Source organism: Marmota monax, unplaced genomic scaffold (assembly GCF_021218885.2).
Source record: "Marmota monax isolate L192 unplaced genomic scaffold, Marmota_monax_Labrador192_F-V1.1 WCK01_AAM20220418_F8-fsc00068, whole genome shotgun sequence".
Taxonomy (NCBI): Eukaryota; Metazoa; Chordata; class Mammalia; order Rodentia; family Sciuridae; genus Marmota; species Marmota monax.
In genome coordinates, this window is record NW_026692352.1 from 5,800,937 (window position 1) to 5,816,727 (window position 15,791).

Here is a 15,791-nt window from a genome sequence, read left to right on the forward strand (position 1 = left end):
GCCAGCCTCAGCAACTTAGCAAAGCCCTCAGCAATTTAGCAAGACCCAGTCTTGAAAAAAAAAAAAAATTAAGAAAAGGGCTGGGGATGTAGCTCAGTGGTAAAGCAACCTTAGGGGTTTAAGGTTTTGTTTTGTTTAAAACCAAAAACAAACAAACTACCCCCCCACCCACACCGATTTCCTCACTTTTTTTTTTCCCAGCTTCAAGGTATTTCCACTTATATTTATGAATAGTTGTTTCCAATTTTTGCTATTATAGACAATGTGGCAGGAAATTATTCTATTTTATATGTTTCTATTTTATTTTTTTAACTATTTTTAAAAATTTCTTACATACATGACAAAAGTGGAATGCATTACAATAATAACTATCCATTCACAACACCATTTTTTTGTAACTCTGTATATAAAATATGTTCGCTCCAAATTATGCCATTATACATGAGCTCTATTATTATTATTATCATTATTATTATTATTTGCATTACAATTCTTAATACACCACTAAGGTGTTTTTAAAAGCTTGCATAAATATGACTTTTATGTCCTGATTTCTCTTCTGACCAGGAATGTATGTGAAACCTTCTTCCTGTTTAAAATCAGATCCCTTGGATCTACCCAGACCCTGCTTATATCCCCGTGTTTCAGATGAGAAGACCGAGATGCAGAGAGGCACATACTTTTCCTGGTCACAGTGTGAGTGGAGATGGAGACAGACCCTGTCCCAGACTTCCTGACTCCCAGGCTGAGTTCTTCCAGCTGGCCAGGTTGCCATCTCTACCTGTACCTCCCAGGGAAGTCCTCACTGTTTTCCTGGCCCTCTATTAGCTTTCCATGTATATGCGAGGTCAGGAATGAGTGGACCTGTCAGGACAGTACTCAGAAGACAGAGCAGGAGAGGGCTGCAGCAGCTTCCTTGTGTGGCGGGTTCGACCCATTGGGGAAGAGGTGAAGAGAGATGTGTGGAGAGGAGGTCTGACGTCATTCCAGGTGTTATTCCATCTGTGCTTCTCATCAGCCTTGAGAGCAGCAGTCCTGTTTACAGAGGGGACGATTAGATCATGGGCACATAGCCAAGAAGTGGCAGAGCTGAGACAGGACTCCAGGTCTCCTGAGTGGGTGCTGCTCTCTGGACTGAGCAGATTAGAGCTGGGCTGGGAGGTTGTCAGAGCTCAAGGTCCCTTTTTTGAGCATCAGAGATACAAGACAGAGGTGACAGCCCTGTGGCCCACCTGAGCATCATTATTATCATGTGAAGAAGCCCCTGGGGGAGAGGACAGCTAGAAGGAAAGAGAAAGGGCAGGGTGGTATTTAATGATGCCTGTCCCATCCTGGCCTTGCTTGCTTCCTGGGCCCTTTCCGTGAATGGCCAGAGGAGGTCAGGGAGGCAGAGGCTGAGAAGAGGCAGGACTCCTGTGCCCTCACACACATGACTATCAGGCACAGGGGCTACATGTGGTGCATTTGGATTGCTGGAGATGTATGTGTGTGCTCCTCACAGCCACGTGGACAAGCACAGCGTATCAGTGGGCTGGTATCCCTGGAGATCATGCGTGAAGGCAGTGGATTTCCTGTGGCTTCCCTAGGCACCAGAAAAATGCCGAGGGGTGGGGGTGGAGGCGGGCCTGCTCCAGGAGGAGGGATGAATCTGTGCCCGCCTCCTTACCCCCAGAGTGGCCTGCTGCCTCCCTCACTCCTACGTGGCAGCATGCAGGACAGTCCTTTTGGACAGAAGGCCCCACGCTCCATGAGAGGGAATCAGAGATTGCAGAGCGGCGTTTTCCTGACTCATGCCTTGGCCGGAGAACACACTTGGCTCTGGACAGCTGTCACGGAGGAGCAGCCTGGGGGTGGCCCTGCCTCCTCCAGGGACAGGATCACTAGAACTGGTTGTCAAAGCCTTTCTGGCCCAGCTTTATGCCACATAAAAAGGAAAAGGGGATTAAACCTCTCTCAACTAACGTCCTTTAGTTAAACTGAGACATTAGCCAGGCGCAGTGGTATGCTCCTGTAACTCCAGCAACTCCGGAAGCCGAGGCAGAGGATGCTGGGCAGCACGTGGACGGACTGGGCACTTACATGACACGCTAGTTTCTGTCCTAGGAGTCCATGGGGTGAGGGCTGAGTGAATGTGGCCATGGCTGTTTGCGTAGTCCTTGGCAGAACCGGAGCCTGCCTATCTCACTGGTCAGCTAGAGAGGGTGTGCGGGGAAAGAGGGCCCAGGGCGCAGACTCCATGGCCCTCCATCTCAGATTTGCTATGTGACCTTGAGCAAATTCCTGCCCCACTCTTGGTCTCAGTTTTCCTCTCTGTAGAGTGTAAATGCAATTGGACTCCCTGGTCTTCTACTCCCTGCTGTCTGGGGACCTTTCCAGCTGGGCTCCTGTGTGCAGGGTAGTAGAAAAGATTTGCAGGCACTTGGAAGAATCCTGACACGAAAGAAATCCTTGAGAGTTTCTCTGCATTTCAGAATCTCCCCACACCCGCCCCCCCTTCAAAGAGTTCTTTTTCCAGAAAGTACAGCCTGGAATGTGGGGGAAGGGCCACAGTCAGCCTCTGGGCTGGGCTCAGAGCTAAGAATAATGTGGCAAAGGCTCTTGACATTTTTTTGCTGATGCTGGAAATTTAAAGGAGCCGTGGCCTTTCTTTCCTCCAAAAGGCCATGCTTGGCGGGCAGTAGACTTGGGTCGGCCACTGCGCATCACTCACTGGTGCTGGCTGGCTGTGTGTACCAAGTGCTTCTTCTTCTTCTTCTTTTTTTATTTTTATTTTTTTATTTTTTGTAGTTGTAGATGGACAGAATGCCTTTATTTTATTTGTTTATTTTTATGTGGTGCTGAGGATAGAACCCAGTGCCTCACGCATGCTAGGCAAGCTCTCTGTCACTAAGCTATAGCCCCAGGCCCCAAGTGCTTCTTTTGTGCCATGCCCTGAGCTGGGACCTACCGATTCAAGATGAGAAGGGTGAGGCCCTGCTCTTCCAAAATCTCCAGGGACATTCATTCACTGACAATCCAGGATGATAACATTGAGATCATGTAGCACGATAAGCCGTGGAGGAGGCTTCTGGCCTGGTCTGCGCTTCAGTATGGGTCTGGTGAGGCTGGCAGAGGGACTTCAGATACAGATCCCCCACCGGCCCCCACTTCAGCTTCCCTATCTATAAATGAAGAGCCTCAGTCCCCTCTATTCTTCACCTTTTAGACATCTGGGTTTATTTAACAGCATAAGCCTCAGTTTACCCCTCTACAAAATGGAACAGTCATAGTACTCTCAGCTTTCCCCTCCAATGTTGGTGGGGTCGAAGGGCCTAAGAAAGCTGAGATATGTAAGTGTACAGAGGAAGAGAAGTCTTTTTTTTTTTTTTGGCAGTACTGGGAATTGAACCCAGGGGTGCTCTACTACTGAGCTACATCCCTAATCTTTTTAAATTTTGAGACAGGATCTTGCTAAGTTGCCCACACTAGCCTCAAACAATCCTCCTGCCTCAACCTCCTGAGTTGCTGGGATTATAGAGGTATGTGTCACCATGCCTGATAGAAAGGAACTCTTGATGAGACTTTGACATTGGAATCTGCTAGAGACCAAGGCAAACCTCCACTAGCTTTGATGAGCCCTCTCTGTCCCTGTCTCAGTCCTTAGCTTACTGACGAAGTCATGAGCTCACCTGGGGCCGAGGTGGGGGTGAGGGTGGAGGATGGGGTCTGCTGGGAGATCCAGGCAGTGTCCATATATCGAAGGATCTCTCCTTATAGGCAGACACAGTTGAAGCAGGACACACACAAGAATTAGGATAGCTACCCCAAAGAGATGGACACTACCCCAAGGGTGGAAGCTTTTGTGAATCAAAAGGATTAGACTTGTCCTCCAAAAGAATACTGGGCTGTTTCTGAAGGCCACAGGGTTCCCTGTAGAGAGAGGTACCAGGTACCTGACATTTTAGGATATAGCAGAAAAGACTTCTGCCTGGTACTTGTAGACAGGAGTCTATGCCATTTGACATGCTTTGCCGCTCAGAGTTTTTAATACTTTTATTTTAAGATCCTTTGAACCCTTAGCTGGGCTCAAAGATTCTATGTGGCTTCAAGAGTAAGATCATGTTGTATGGTGGTCACTTTAGGATTCAAGTAATTGGTGATCCCTTGACCCTAATTCAGAGTCTGAAGCTTTTGAGATCTAAGATTTCCCGTAGTCCCTGGAGTCAGAAGACTGAATAGCAGCAGCCTAACCTTGATCCAGACTGAGAAGCTAGTCTCCCCTTGCAGATGACTGAGGCCAGGGACCCAGAGGATGCATCTACTGGGTACTGGAATTCATTTGCTCTCCAGGATCTGACAAGGACCTGGAAGAAAGAAGGTGCTCAAACATTTTGCTGACTGAATGAACGAGTGACTAGTAGTGAGTGAAGACAGTCTCTATACTCTGTCCCTTCCTCTCCATGCTGTGCCCATTAGTTATCTAGTGAAGAGGGTTGGGGCGGGGTCTACTAAACAATTTGTCTTACTGAGTTCTCTACTAACATGCACATACCCCTCACAATGGACATCCCCGAGGTCAGGGACTTTGTCCAGTGCCAGAACAATGAATACCCTAGGTTAATTCAGAGCTCAAGGTACTATCAATTGTGGGAGGGTGGGGTGGGAAGGGTTGATAGTGAGACCTGGAGCCTGTGGGAAGGCATTGAGACAGGGAGGGGTGCAGGGACAATGAACTGGAGATAGAAAAAGGGAAAGAGGGGAAAGAAGAAAAAGAAATGACTTAGCACAGTTTTTTTTTTTTTTTTTTCATTACTGGGGATGGAACCCAGGGTCTCCAGGCAAGTGTCTTACCACTGAGCTACAACCCCAGCCCTTTTTGTTTTTTTCTTAAATTTTGAGACAGAGTCTCATTAAGTTGGCCAGACTGGTCTTGAACTTGCCTTCCTCCTGTTTCAGCCTCCTGAGTACTTGAACGCTCCGTTTAGCACCATATTTCAGTCAAGGACTGTGGAATGGAGAACTGGGGCTAGTTAGATGGTGATGGAGCAAACCTGAGGGGTAGCACAGAGAGTTGCACAAGGATGGGGAGTCAGAGCTGGAAAAAGTGCAGCACCCCTAGAATTTCAGGGAAGGGGTGGTGGCAGAGATAAGACAGAAAGTCACATAGTACAGTCCTTAGTGGACAGCCAGGGGTTTTCCTTCTGTGTACCTCTCCATGCCCAGCAGGACCACCTGATGTTCCCCAGCAGTCTTTGCCTTGATCACTCCAAGACCTGGACTTTCCAGGGTGAGGGGCAGGTACCTGGTCTGGTTCAAGCCCTCACTATCTCAGAATGGCCACTGACATAAAGATCAGCTGAGGATGAAGACTTTAGGATCAACCCAGAACTGAAGGGCACTGACTCCTAAAGTCTGACTACCTTCCCTGGTGCAAAGAACAGGGGCCCTGACTGAGGAGAAGCAGGGATTGGGGGACCCAATTAAGTTTCACCTTGAAAAAGTGAGAGTGGAAAGGGGCAATGGATGTACTCCGAGCAGAGCAAGGAAAGGGGTGCCAGAGAGAATGTGAGATCAGGAGCGGGTTGGCTTGCCTGGAGAGCCTGGAGACGAGACGGGGCTCCAGTCCAGGGAAGCTGGACCTTGAAGCCTCTTCCAGCTCAGTGGCCCGAATCCCTGTCCCCCATCTCCAAGACCACCAGGGTCCCCAAGTCTCCACGGCATCAAAAGACACCGGTGTGCTCTGAAGGACTAGTTAGTCACCGTGGGGGGACTCACTGATGCCTCACAGCCCAACTAGAGAAGGGGGACAGTAGGACCCAGGGGCCTGGACAGCGCCTCAGCCTGCAGACAGAGGGCGGGAGGCAGGCGGTTAGGGGGAGGTCTTTGGCTTTTTTTTTTTTTTTTTTTTTGGTGGAGCTGGGGCGCCCTGCGGAAGCCTTTTCCAACTTTCCAGAAGTTTCTCGGGACGGGGGCTGGAGGGGGTGGGGACAGCCATATATAGATCTGGGGCCTGAGGCAGCGGGCGGAGAGTACAGTCAACCCAAAGCAGCCCGGTGGTGAGACGCCCGGTCCCAGAGCCGGCCCGGCCCAGGTGAGGGGCAGGGGCGGCCGGGGGAGCGCTCAACAATTTTGGGGTGCTTAGGGAGAGGGGGCGGGTGGCCTTTAGGAGGCGTTGGGTCCAAACCAGAGCCCCTAAAATGAAGTTCCAGGCACTTGGGGCAGCTGGAGCATCGTGAGGGGGAATCGCAGCCTGGAGGCGATGAAGCCATACAGACCGGCAGGGCGCAGGGAGCACGGAGCAGGGCTGGGACGGGGATCTGTGCACTCTCGGGGGTTGGGAAAAGAGCAGCGCCCCTAGAAGTTCCGGGAGCCGGTAGTGGCAGAGACAGACAGTGGGGCTGGGAGTTGGGGTGCTGAACCGGACCCTCCGCAAACAGGAAGGAGGAGTTGGGGCCTTTCCTACAGGGATGCGGCTGGTCAGCTTGGCAGTTGGAGGACCAGGGTCCTGCAGTGACTGATTAGTCACTCCCAGGCTTGATGGGGGTCATCTGAGCCTAGGAGAGGAGGTGAACCGGTCTCGGCTTTTCCTGGGGTGTGAGGTCCTGGCTTTTGGGGTTCCATGCTTCAGGAGGAATCACCAAAAGGGGCTCCATTTCTGATGAGGGTGTGTGTAGAGCATGGCAGCTGAGGGAGAGATAAGCAGCCAGCCCCCCTCCCCCTCAAAAAGGGAGTGGGAGTCTGCAGGGTCTTATGTAGGGTGGGGGCAGGGACTGGGCCGAGAGACCCACTGGAGATGTGGGAGTCATCCACCCTTACTCTGTCTACCCACCTGGTTCCTGAAGGAACTGCAGGGTTAGGGCTTCGTCAGACGCTGGGTTTCCCTACCCCCAGCTTAGGGACATTCCTGAGGCATCTAGAGAGGGGAAGAATGAAAGCACTTCCAGCCTGGCCTGAAGTCCTGGCCCCTCCTCTTCCCTGGTTTCCTGCTGCTGGTCCCTCTGCGCTGCAGGGCTGCAGGGCCCGGATGGAGGCCTGGAGAAAACTGGGGGCTTTGATTGCCTGGAAGCTTGGACTGGGGCCACACCCTCTTGTCCTCTGATCCTTTGTGTACCCATCCCCCTTTCCTGCCCTGGCCTTTGTCTCTGGTCACCAGGATTCCTAGCAGACTTTTGTTGTTCTGGCTGTGCAGCGGGACACCACCTGTGGCCTTCAGGAGGGTTCTGTGAGTGTTTCTGAATCGATGGAGCCCTGTGCTAGGAAGTCTGACCTCTATTTGTCCTTGTGGGACCTGGGATAGTCCCTGCCAGATGTGCCTCAGTTTCTCCCACTATACAGTGACGTGATTCACCTCTGAGGTACCTGGAAATCTGGAACGGGTGCCCTTTGGGGGCTGGGCCTGGCCCCTACTCCCAACCTCCCCTTTGTGGGGTCCCATTGTCTTCACTCTTCTGTTTTCTTTCAGAATGAAAAAGGCAGGCATTGACCTCCCTCTGAGGCAGTTTCAAGGTACTTTAGACCCTCTCAAATATTTGAGACCTTCTGACTCCCAGCCTCTCCTTCCCTCCCCTCCCAGCCCCAGCTCAGTCCAGCCAGCTGTGGGCTATGCGATCTTGGATTTTGTTTGTGCGACTGTAGATTGTCTAACAGTGGCCTGAGGGCTGGCATTTCTCGGTGGCAAGATGGGCTGGGCTGTGGGAGGCTGGCTTGCTTGCAGGAACTTGCCTTCCTCCATTCTTGCTGCTGGGTTTATCGGGGCGGCCCTTCTCCCCAGCCTTGCATCTTCCCTTGAAAAGTGCAGATGTGAAAGGAAGCCAGGGAGTCTCGTGGGGTCTCCTGGCAAATCCATAGCACCCCTAGGACCTGAACCCAGGCCTCCTGTCTCCCAGGCTGGAAGCCCCCTCTGCTGGCCTACAGAGATAATTCAGCTTCTTGCCTGCCACGTCACCAGGAGCAGGAGCTATGTGGCTGCCTGAGAAATCCCAAACTAGTCATTTGGAGCTTTCTTGAGAAGCCCCTCCCAGCCCTTTGATGTTTTGGTTGGCTGGGGGTGGGGGCTGTCAAGATGGTGGCTGCCACGTGGCAGCCTGCACTCCTCCACCAGCCACTAAGGAAGGGGATGCTGGTGGTCTGTGCAGCCCTATCTGAGCTCTGAACTCAGCATCAGCTGCCTGGATTAGATGTAGCCTTTGAGTAGGGTGATCATGTGCCTGTTGTCCTGGCATAATAATTAGAAATGTTCCATTTTACTCTCTTAAGTGTCCTTGTTTATGCAATAAATTACATGCTACCTCTGCCTTTGAGGCCTTAGGCCTGGTGGGGAAGGAGCCAAGGCTGGGAGGGAGGAGGCCTGGAGCCTCATCTGGGCCTGAGGACCTCTGTCATTTCAGGGCTTGAGGGTGAGGTGCCAAACTCCCTTGTACCATCCCCCAGGTGTCTGTGGAGCTCAGTGGCACTCTGCTCCTCTGTCATTCCCTCTCCTGAGGCCCTTTGCTTCTCCTTTGAATTGAAACTTCAAGGTCCTAGGGAGGTGGGAGACCTGGCTGGGTTGATAGGATGCCAACAGTAGAAGCTACCCAGAAATCCAGTGCTCTCCCCACTGGCCAAAGTCCCTGAGGGTCTTCCACTAGGATTTCAAATTTTCTATCTTCCTTTAGGAGAACCATGAATCTTGACTGCCAAAGTAGTGGAACTCACCTCTGCCAGGGTTCTTTCTGACTTTTCCTCTTGCCCTGTTGTCTCTTCTGTGCTGGGGAAGGACCTGAAGGGTGTGTGTGAGGAAATCTCTCATGAATAGAGACTGTTTTGATTGAAAGTCTCAGAAAGGGGAGTGGTATTCATCCTGGGGTTCCTGCTACTGCTGGGGTCAGGAAAGGGGCCTGAGGATAAACTTGAGGCCATGGAGCAGATGGCCTGTGTGGCAGTGGCTGTTAGACGGGAGTGCAGAATAGAATCTGATGTGGTAGTTTCAGCTTCTTAGGAGGATGAACACACATCTGGCCAGCCTCTGATGGTGGGGGGAGGGGTCACTACTCCATTGAGCTATGACTCACTCCCTTCCCCAGGATCCTGCCCTTATTCTCTCCGGAAACCCCCTTCCCCTTCTAGTTTCCAAGGAATTGCTCCCAAGAGCTTTAGTCGTGGGATTTCCTGTCTGGTCCAGGGGCTGTGGGCAGACGGGCAGGCTAAGTCTACCTAGGCCCTTGCAGTGTGGAAAAGGGAGACAGGCTGGGTGGACCCACATGCACACACACATTCAAGGTCATCCCAGGGATAGCAGAATGGAACTCCTGGACTCCCTCATTTAATGAGTAAACCTGGCTGTGGCTCATTAACATCCCAGAGTGGAAGGAGAGGCATGGGGGTGAGGCAGGCCCATAGGTCTGTCCCACAGGACATTCTTTGCCCAGGCACCTGGGCTTCCTGTAGATTTTCAGTCCTGCTGTTCCTTGTTCTTACTGAAAAAGGGCCCTCAGGGTCATGTGAGATCACAGCTGAGCTCTATAGAGACTGATAGAGACCTTGGATCTGGCAAGTTGCCCTGTTTTACCTCCATTCAGGAACGGCTGAGGCCTGTCATGTGCTAAGCCTTGAGGATACAGTGGGGGACCAGACAGGCTGGAAGCCACAAGCTACTTAGGGGCAGAAATAAATTTACAGTAAACACATAAATATGTGTAAGTTTTGGATGCCCAATGCAGGAAACCAATAGGGTGGCCTGGTGGTGATTTGTTAAGAACCCTGCTTTACATTGACCCCTGAGAGAATGGGCAGCTCTGAGTGGGATCTGGGATTCCACAATTCTGGGTTCACTTGTACCCATCTTCAGGAAATTTGGTGGCGGGGAGAAGCTGGGGAGGAAGACACAGGGCTTCAGGGCCACACTCTTCTTTGCAGCCCTCACAGGTCCCCGGCGGTGCACACGACCCACCTTCCAGCCATGCGCTCCCTCCCTTTACTTGGTACCCTGTGCCTCCTGGCCATGGCCCTGGCGGCCGAGGTGAAGAAACCCGCAGCAGCCCCCGGCACCTCAGAGAAGCTGAGCCCCAAGGCGGCCACTCTGGCCGAGCGCAGCGCTGGCCTGGCCTTCAGCCTGTACCAGGCCATGGCCAAGGACCAGGCTGTGGAGAATATCCTGCTATCGCCCGTGGTGGTGGCCTCCTCCCTGGGCCTGGTGTCTCTGGGAGGCAAGGCGGCCACGGCCTCGCAGGCCAAGGCAGTGCTCAGCGCCGAGCAGCTGCGGGACGAGGAGGTGCACGCGGGCCTGGGCGAGCTGCTGCGCTCGCTCAGCAACTCCACGGCGCGCAACGTGACCTGGAAGTTGGGCAGCCGCCTGTACGGGCCCAGCTCGGTGAGCTTCGCCGACGACTTCGTGCGCAGCAGCAAGCAGCACTATAACTGCGAGCACTCCAAGATCAACTTCCGCGACAAGCGCAGCGCCCTGCAGTCCATCAACGAGTGGGCCGCGCAGACCACCGACGGCAAGCTGCCCGAGGTCACCAAGGACGTGGAGCGTACCGATGGCGCCCTGCTGGTCAATGCCATGTTCTTCAAGCGTGAGTTGCCGGCAGGGCATGGCGTGAGGGTGGCGGGCTCCTCCTAGAGTTCCTTGTGGGGGCTCTTCGCAGCTCTTCTTTGAACACAGGGACCTGCGGAGGCATAACGGTTTTTGAAATGTTTTATACACTAGATTCAGAGATCTTTTACAAACCAAATTCAGAGAGGTAGCCAGTTGTTGAAAGGACTGGGACAGGGATGCAAGTCCTCAGAGGGACTCCAGATATGTGATATGTGTCCCTACATATCATTTTTCATCTAAGCAATGTGCCGTAGCTTGTATGTGTTGGAATCCATAAAATTCAGAATCCATTGTGCCCCAAATGTGAGTTGGAGAAAGGCACCCATTCCTTAAAGCAGCCCTTGGAGGCAGGCAGTGTTATACTCATTTCACCGGCAAGGAAGCTGAGGCTCGGCTGGCAGGTAGCAGAGTCAGGATCTGGTGGAGTTGGTGTGAATTGAACTGAAGATAGATTTGGGGTCAGTGGATATGTGTGAGTACCTACTTGGATGGTACTCTTATCAGTTGGCTGTAAGGATGGGGAAACCCATTTTATAAATGGAGCCAAGCTGGGAGAGCCGAGACCTCTCACAGTCAGTTGCTGAGCCTGGATCAGAATGCAGGTCTGGTTGTGGCCCAACACATATTAACCAATTTCCCATCATCTTTCTGGTCATGGAGACAGAACTTGCTAACAAGAATAAGGGTGGTCCAGGGTGCTCCTGCCCAGGACACAGTCCCCCTTCAGTAATCGGGCTGGGTAGCAAGCCCAGCTCAGCAGGTTTCCCAAACACCTGACAAGTGCCACACAGGCAGTGGACATGGAGGAGGCTGAGGTGAGGGTGGAATGAGGTCCCTGTCACTTGGGGACCTACTAGAGGAACTGCATTCTCAGACAGCATGCCCTAGAGGGCACTCCTCACCCAAGAGCAGGGAACATGCACTCCGTGGGCTGGGCACTCAGGAGAGAGGCACATTGAAGCCTGGCCCCCAAGAATGGTCACCGGCCTGTGGCAAGGAGAAGTGTAGGGTGTGCAGTAGGCTGAGATAGTGTCTGGGGACCTGGATCTCTAACCCTGTGCTCTGTTCCCACCACAGCACACTGGGACGAGAAGTTCCACCACAAAATGGTGGACAACCGTGGCTTCATGGTGACTCGTTCCTATACTGTGGGTGTCACAATGATGCACCGGACAGGTAGGTGCCTTGAGGAGCAGGGGGTCTAGACGGCGTCCTATCCCCCACTCCACAGCACACCCAGTGTCCTCTGCTCTCCACCCAGGCCTCTACAACTACTACGATGATGAGAAGGAGAAGCTGCAAATCCTGGAGATGCCCCTGGCCCACAAGCTCTCCAGCCTCATCATTATCATGCCCCACCACGTGGAGCCACTTGAGCGCCTTGAGAAGCTGCTGACCAAGGAGCAGCTGAAGGTCTGGATGGGGAAGATGCAGAAGAAGGCTGTCGCCATCTCCCTGCCCAAGGGTGTGGTGGAGGTGACCCACGATCTACAGGTGAGGGTTGGCCCAACTTGGCCCTGCAAGTCCTGGCAGAGGAGGAAGGGTTTAGGCCAGTGTGTCCCCTGGGTGTCTAGGCAGTACTGGCTGGGCTCCGATAGGGGGGACGCAGGGGAGGATGTGTGGGACCTGCCCTTGGGCAGTTGATCATACCATGGACACTTGCTGTGTGACAGCCATTGAAGCACTTTGTTTATGTTAAGCTCTCTCAGTCCTCTAAACAACTTCCTTTGGGAGGACTGTAGCTGATAGATGAGGAAACTGAGACTCAGAAAAGTTTAGTAACTTGTTCAAAGTTACCTAGCCAGTAGTTGGGATATTGCACACTCAAACGAGCCCCTGTCACTGTGCTGCCTCTGGGAGTCTGGAGTATCCAGTTAGAGGTTGCTCAAGCTGGAGTGTCATCCACCACATAAAATTGACATCCAGGTCCCTTAGGATGGCCAAGGACTTGCACACATGCTCAAGGGGATTTCCCCCTTGTGACCAATGTGGGTGGTGGGCAGAGGCTCAGAGAGAAACGGTGACTCCCCAAGGTCCCACTGGCTTGAAAGTGGGGGAGCTGCAGTTAGACCTCAAGGTGAAGACATGAGATGGCCTTTTTGTCAGGAAGAAGACTATTGACCTACTCAAGAGAGAAAACTCATCTCATTCTTGGGTGCCAGAAATGGTTCCCAGGAAGGCTCTTGACCCATAGAATTCTTCAGATTTACTGCAGAGAGAGCTTGGAGAGAAAGTTCGAGATGGAATGGGGCTTCGGCTCCAAACCAGAGCCTAGTAGGGCTTGTAATGGTCTGTACCGTAGACACAGTTTCCAAAGAAGAATCTGCACTGTCTCCCACCTGGCCCTGGCCCCGGTTCTTCCCCATCTCTTGGCCAATGGTCTCTCCTTTTTTCTGCTGTGTCTTTTGGAGCTCAGCAGAGACAGGACTTACAGTCCAGGGGGGGGTAGACTGAGTTGGCAAATTCAAGGTGGGTGACTTGTACATAGTCATTTGGATGAATAGCTAGGCCTGCTCAGACACCTCTCTCAGGACTGCCTGAGTCTCAGGACCCCAGGCCTTGTCACTGTTTAGCCCTGCCCGAGAGAAGAGACTGTTCTGCAGAAACCTGGGCTCCTGAGGCGGCTGTCCACTCAGCCATGCTCCTTTCTTTTCTTTTTGAATTTTTTTTTGTACTGGGGAGAGAATCAAGGGGTGCATTACTGCTGAGCTACATCCTCAGTCCTTTTTATTTTTATTTTTTTAATTTTTGAGACAGGATTTTGCTAAGTTAAGTTGTTGAGACTGGCCTTCAACTTGTGATGCTCCAGCCTCAGCTTCTGAAATAGCTGGGATTATAGGCCTGTGCCACTGTGCCTGGCCAGCCAATGGTCCTTCACTGACCTCTCTTACACTGAGAGTCAGTCTTGACCTCCACAAAGAGCCTTGTCTAGGGCTATCTCCTTCCAGAGCTCTGAGCCAGGTGGGAGGGACAGACAAGACCATCATTGCTAGAGAGAGAGAAATCGAGGGGCACTGCTTGTCTCAGGGATGGAGAGCCCTGAGGGGAGAACGAGAGAGGACAGCCATCTTGGAGGCAAGTTGTTCAGGGAGGCTGTCTGTGGAGAATAGGTGGGGCATTCCAGGGGATGAGGCTGGAGGCTGCTGTGTAGACATGGGTTTTTTGGCCTCCAAGTGCTGTGCAAAGCCATGGGAAGGTGCATACATGCACCTGTGCTTGCCTGTGTGTGTGTTTAAACTTTCTATCAGGAAACTTTGTAGCACCTTATTTTGATAGATCAGTGGAAGGAACCCTCATATGCCCATCACCCAGCTTGACCCTCATCTCTTCATACCCCATAGTGGTTCATCTGAAGCCACCATTCATCCCGGCATCAGGTCGTTTGGAAGCAGACCCCAGGTGTCATATTATTCGGGACAGGCTGTCAGCCTCAGAGTGATGTGGACATAGCTGTCCTTTGATCCGTCTTTGTTAGTACTTGGGTGTGCTAAAATCTCCTAGAGAGTTTAAGAAGGATCTGTCCACTCCCCTTCCCAGAGTTTTGTGGGTTTGGTGGGTCTGGATTGGGGTCAGGGGACCTGCCCTTAGATCTGCTCCCAGGGTTGCTATCTGTCCCTGGAGTCCACCTTGAGGGGCACAGCCCGAGGTTGCTGGGCAGCGCAGGGATCACGTCTGATTGTTATTTCTGAGTCCCAGTTTCCTCCTCTGGAGCTTGAGGAGGAAAACAGAGAAAGCAGCGTGTGAGTGAAGCCCCTGATGGACTTGGCACCCAGACTGTGTGGCCTGGGCTTGGCTGTGTCTTCTCAGGGTGGTCAGGGTGATGTGGGTGGAGGCTTGAATGCTGTGGTCTCACCTGGCACCTGGTCCCACAGAAACACCTGGCGGGGCTCGGCCTGACCGAGGCCATCGACAAGAATAAGGCAGATTTGTCGCGCATGTCGGGCAAGAAGGACCTGTACCTGGCCAGCGTGTTCCATGCCACCGCCTTCGAGTGGGACACAGAGGGCAACCCCTTTGACCAGGACATCTACGGGCGTGAGGAGCTGCGCAGCCCCAAGCTGTTCTATGCAGACCACCCCTTCATCTTCCTGGTGCGAGACACCCAGAGTGGTTCCTTGCTATTCATTGGGCGCCTGGTCCGGCCCAAGGGTGACAAGATGCGAGATGAATTGTAGGGCCCTCAGGTGGGCACGGGATGACAGGAAGCAGCAGAAGGTTCCTGAGACACATGGGTGCTATTGTGGGGGGAGGTACCAGTCTTGGATATCCCATGGGGTGGGGGTGGAAAACCAGACCAGGGTTCCTTGCACCTGAGCAGACCTTCCCAGCTAGAGTCCACTCCGCTCGGACATGGGTCCCCAGATGCCATGATGCTGAGCCCAGAGACCCTACAAACTGTGCAACCTGGGAGATAGCCATCCTGTCCCACCCTCCAAGTCTGGATCCAGCCAATACTTTCTTATAGGTGGGACCTGGAGCTGGGGGTGCAGCCCAGGCCTCTGCTGACACTCCCACTGCCTCAGTCGCTCCCCTTCCCCCAGCATCTCCCAACTTCCTCCAGCTACACAGCTAGGTGCTGCAGTCCCTGGAACCAGGCACCCCAAAATGACTGGCTTGGGTACGGGAGATGCGGAAACCGCTCATAGGAGGGGGCAGACCCTGGTCGAGAATCGTATTGGGCATCCTGGGATGAACTTTTTTTTTTTTTTCCCCTTTTTTAGTTTTTCAAAGATGGGGGGAAGGGGGAACGTGAGCCTTTTTTTTTTCTGTCAAAATAAGAACTTATTTGTACAATTTGTTTTTTCAATAAAATTTTTCCAATTAAATTTTGTTGGCGCATGGAAGAAGATTGGATCAGGAGATTGCCATGTCATTCTTCCCAGGGGACAAAGTCCTTCTGTCTAATAGTCCATATCAGGCCCTGCAGTGCTGGCAGATAGCCCCAGACAATGGTGTGAGGCAGGCCCACTGCAAGCCCACAGGGGAAGCTCGGCCCAGCAGCCTTGGGGAGGTCGGGCTGCGGCCTCCCAGGCTTCAGTCTGTTTGCTTTTCATTGTAAGCTGACTGCATCTGACAGAGCCCACAATATGAGCTCAGGCCCTGGTTGGTAAAGTACCTGGGGTGGGCTGTGGAAGGAGGGAGTTGGTGGGACACTTGCTCTCAGGTGGTTCAGCACATACGTGGATTCTGTAGCAGGGGAGGAGAAACCCAGCACAGTTCCTCTGATACCATCCTT

General features: G+C 52.7%; 1 protein-coding gene and 1 long non-coding RNA gene across 3 annotated transcripts; one reads left to right on the forward strand and one right to left on the reverse strand.

Annotated features, from left to right (window-relative positions):
• Nucleotides 1-292: 292 nt before the first annotated feature.
• Nucleotides 293-2,471, reverse strand: LOC131424110 (uncharacterized). The gene is made up of 2 exons (XR_009226610.1): nt 2,080-2,471; nt 293-1,035 (listed from the first exon to the last, which is right to left on the reverse strand). It is a non-coding gene; the product is annotated as an uncharacterized LOC131424110 (long non-coding RNA).
• Nucleotides 2,472-5,912: 3,441 nt separating this feature from the next.
• On the forward strand, nt 5,913-15,381 carry Serpinh1 (serpin family H member 1). Of its 2 annotated transcripts, XM_046442000.2 has the most exons (6): nt 5,980-6,070; nt 7,442-7,485; nt 9,874-10,532; nt 11,633-11,731; nt 11,817-12,049; nt 14,428-15,381. In XM_046442000.2, the coding sequence occupies exons 3-6, from the start codon at nt 9,917-9,919 to the stop codon at nt 14,728-14,730; spliced, it is 1,251 nt and encodes a 416-aa protein (XP_046297956.1). In that variant the 5' UTR covers nt 5,980-6,070; nt 7,442-7,485; nt 9,874-9,916; the 3' UTR covers nt 14,731-15,381. The 2 variants fall into 2 exon arrangements, with proteins under 2 accessions (XP_046297955.1, XP_046297956.1); XM_046441999.2 differs by lacking the exon at nt 7,442-7,485 and having other exon boundaries at nt 5,913-6,070.
• The last annotated feature ends 410 nt before the right edge of the window (nt 15,382-15,791 follow it).

Excerpts from the sequence above, each read along its gene's own strand:
- Serpinh1 (XM_046441999.2), top strand. The coding sequence starts at position 9,917 with ATGCGCTCCCTCCCTTTACTTGGTACCCTGTGCCTCCTGGCCATGGCC. Across the intron at positions 10,533-11,632 it reads CAATGCCATGTTCTTCAAGC|CACACTGGGACGAGAAGTTC; the intron begins GTGAGTTGCCGG and ends TTCCCACCACAG. Across the intron at positions 12,050-14,427 it reads AGGTGACCCACGATCTACAG|AAACACCTGGCGGGGCTCGG; the intron begins GTGAGGGTTGGC and ends CTGGTCCCACAG.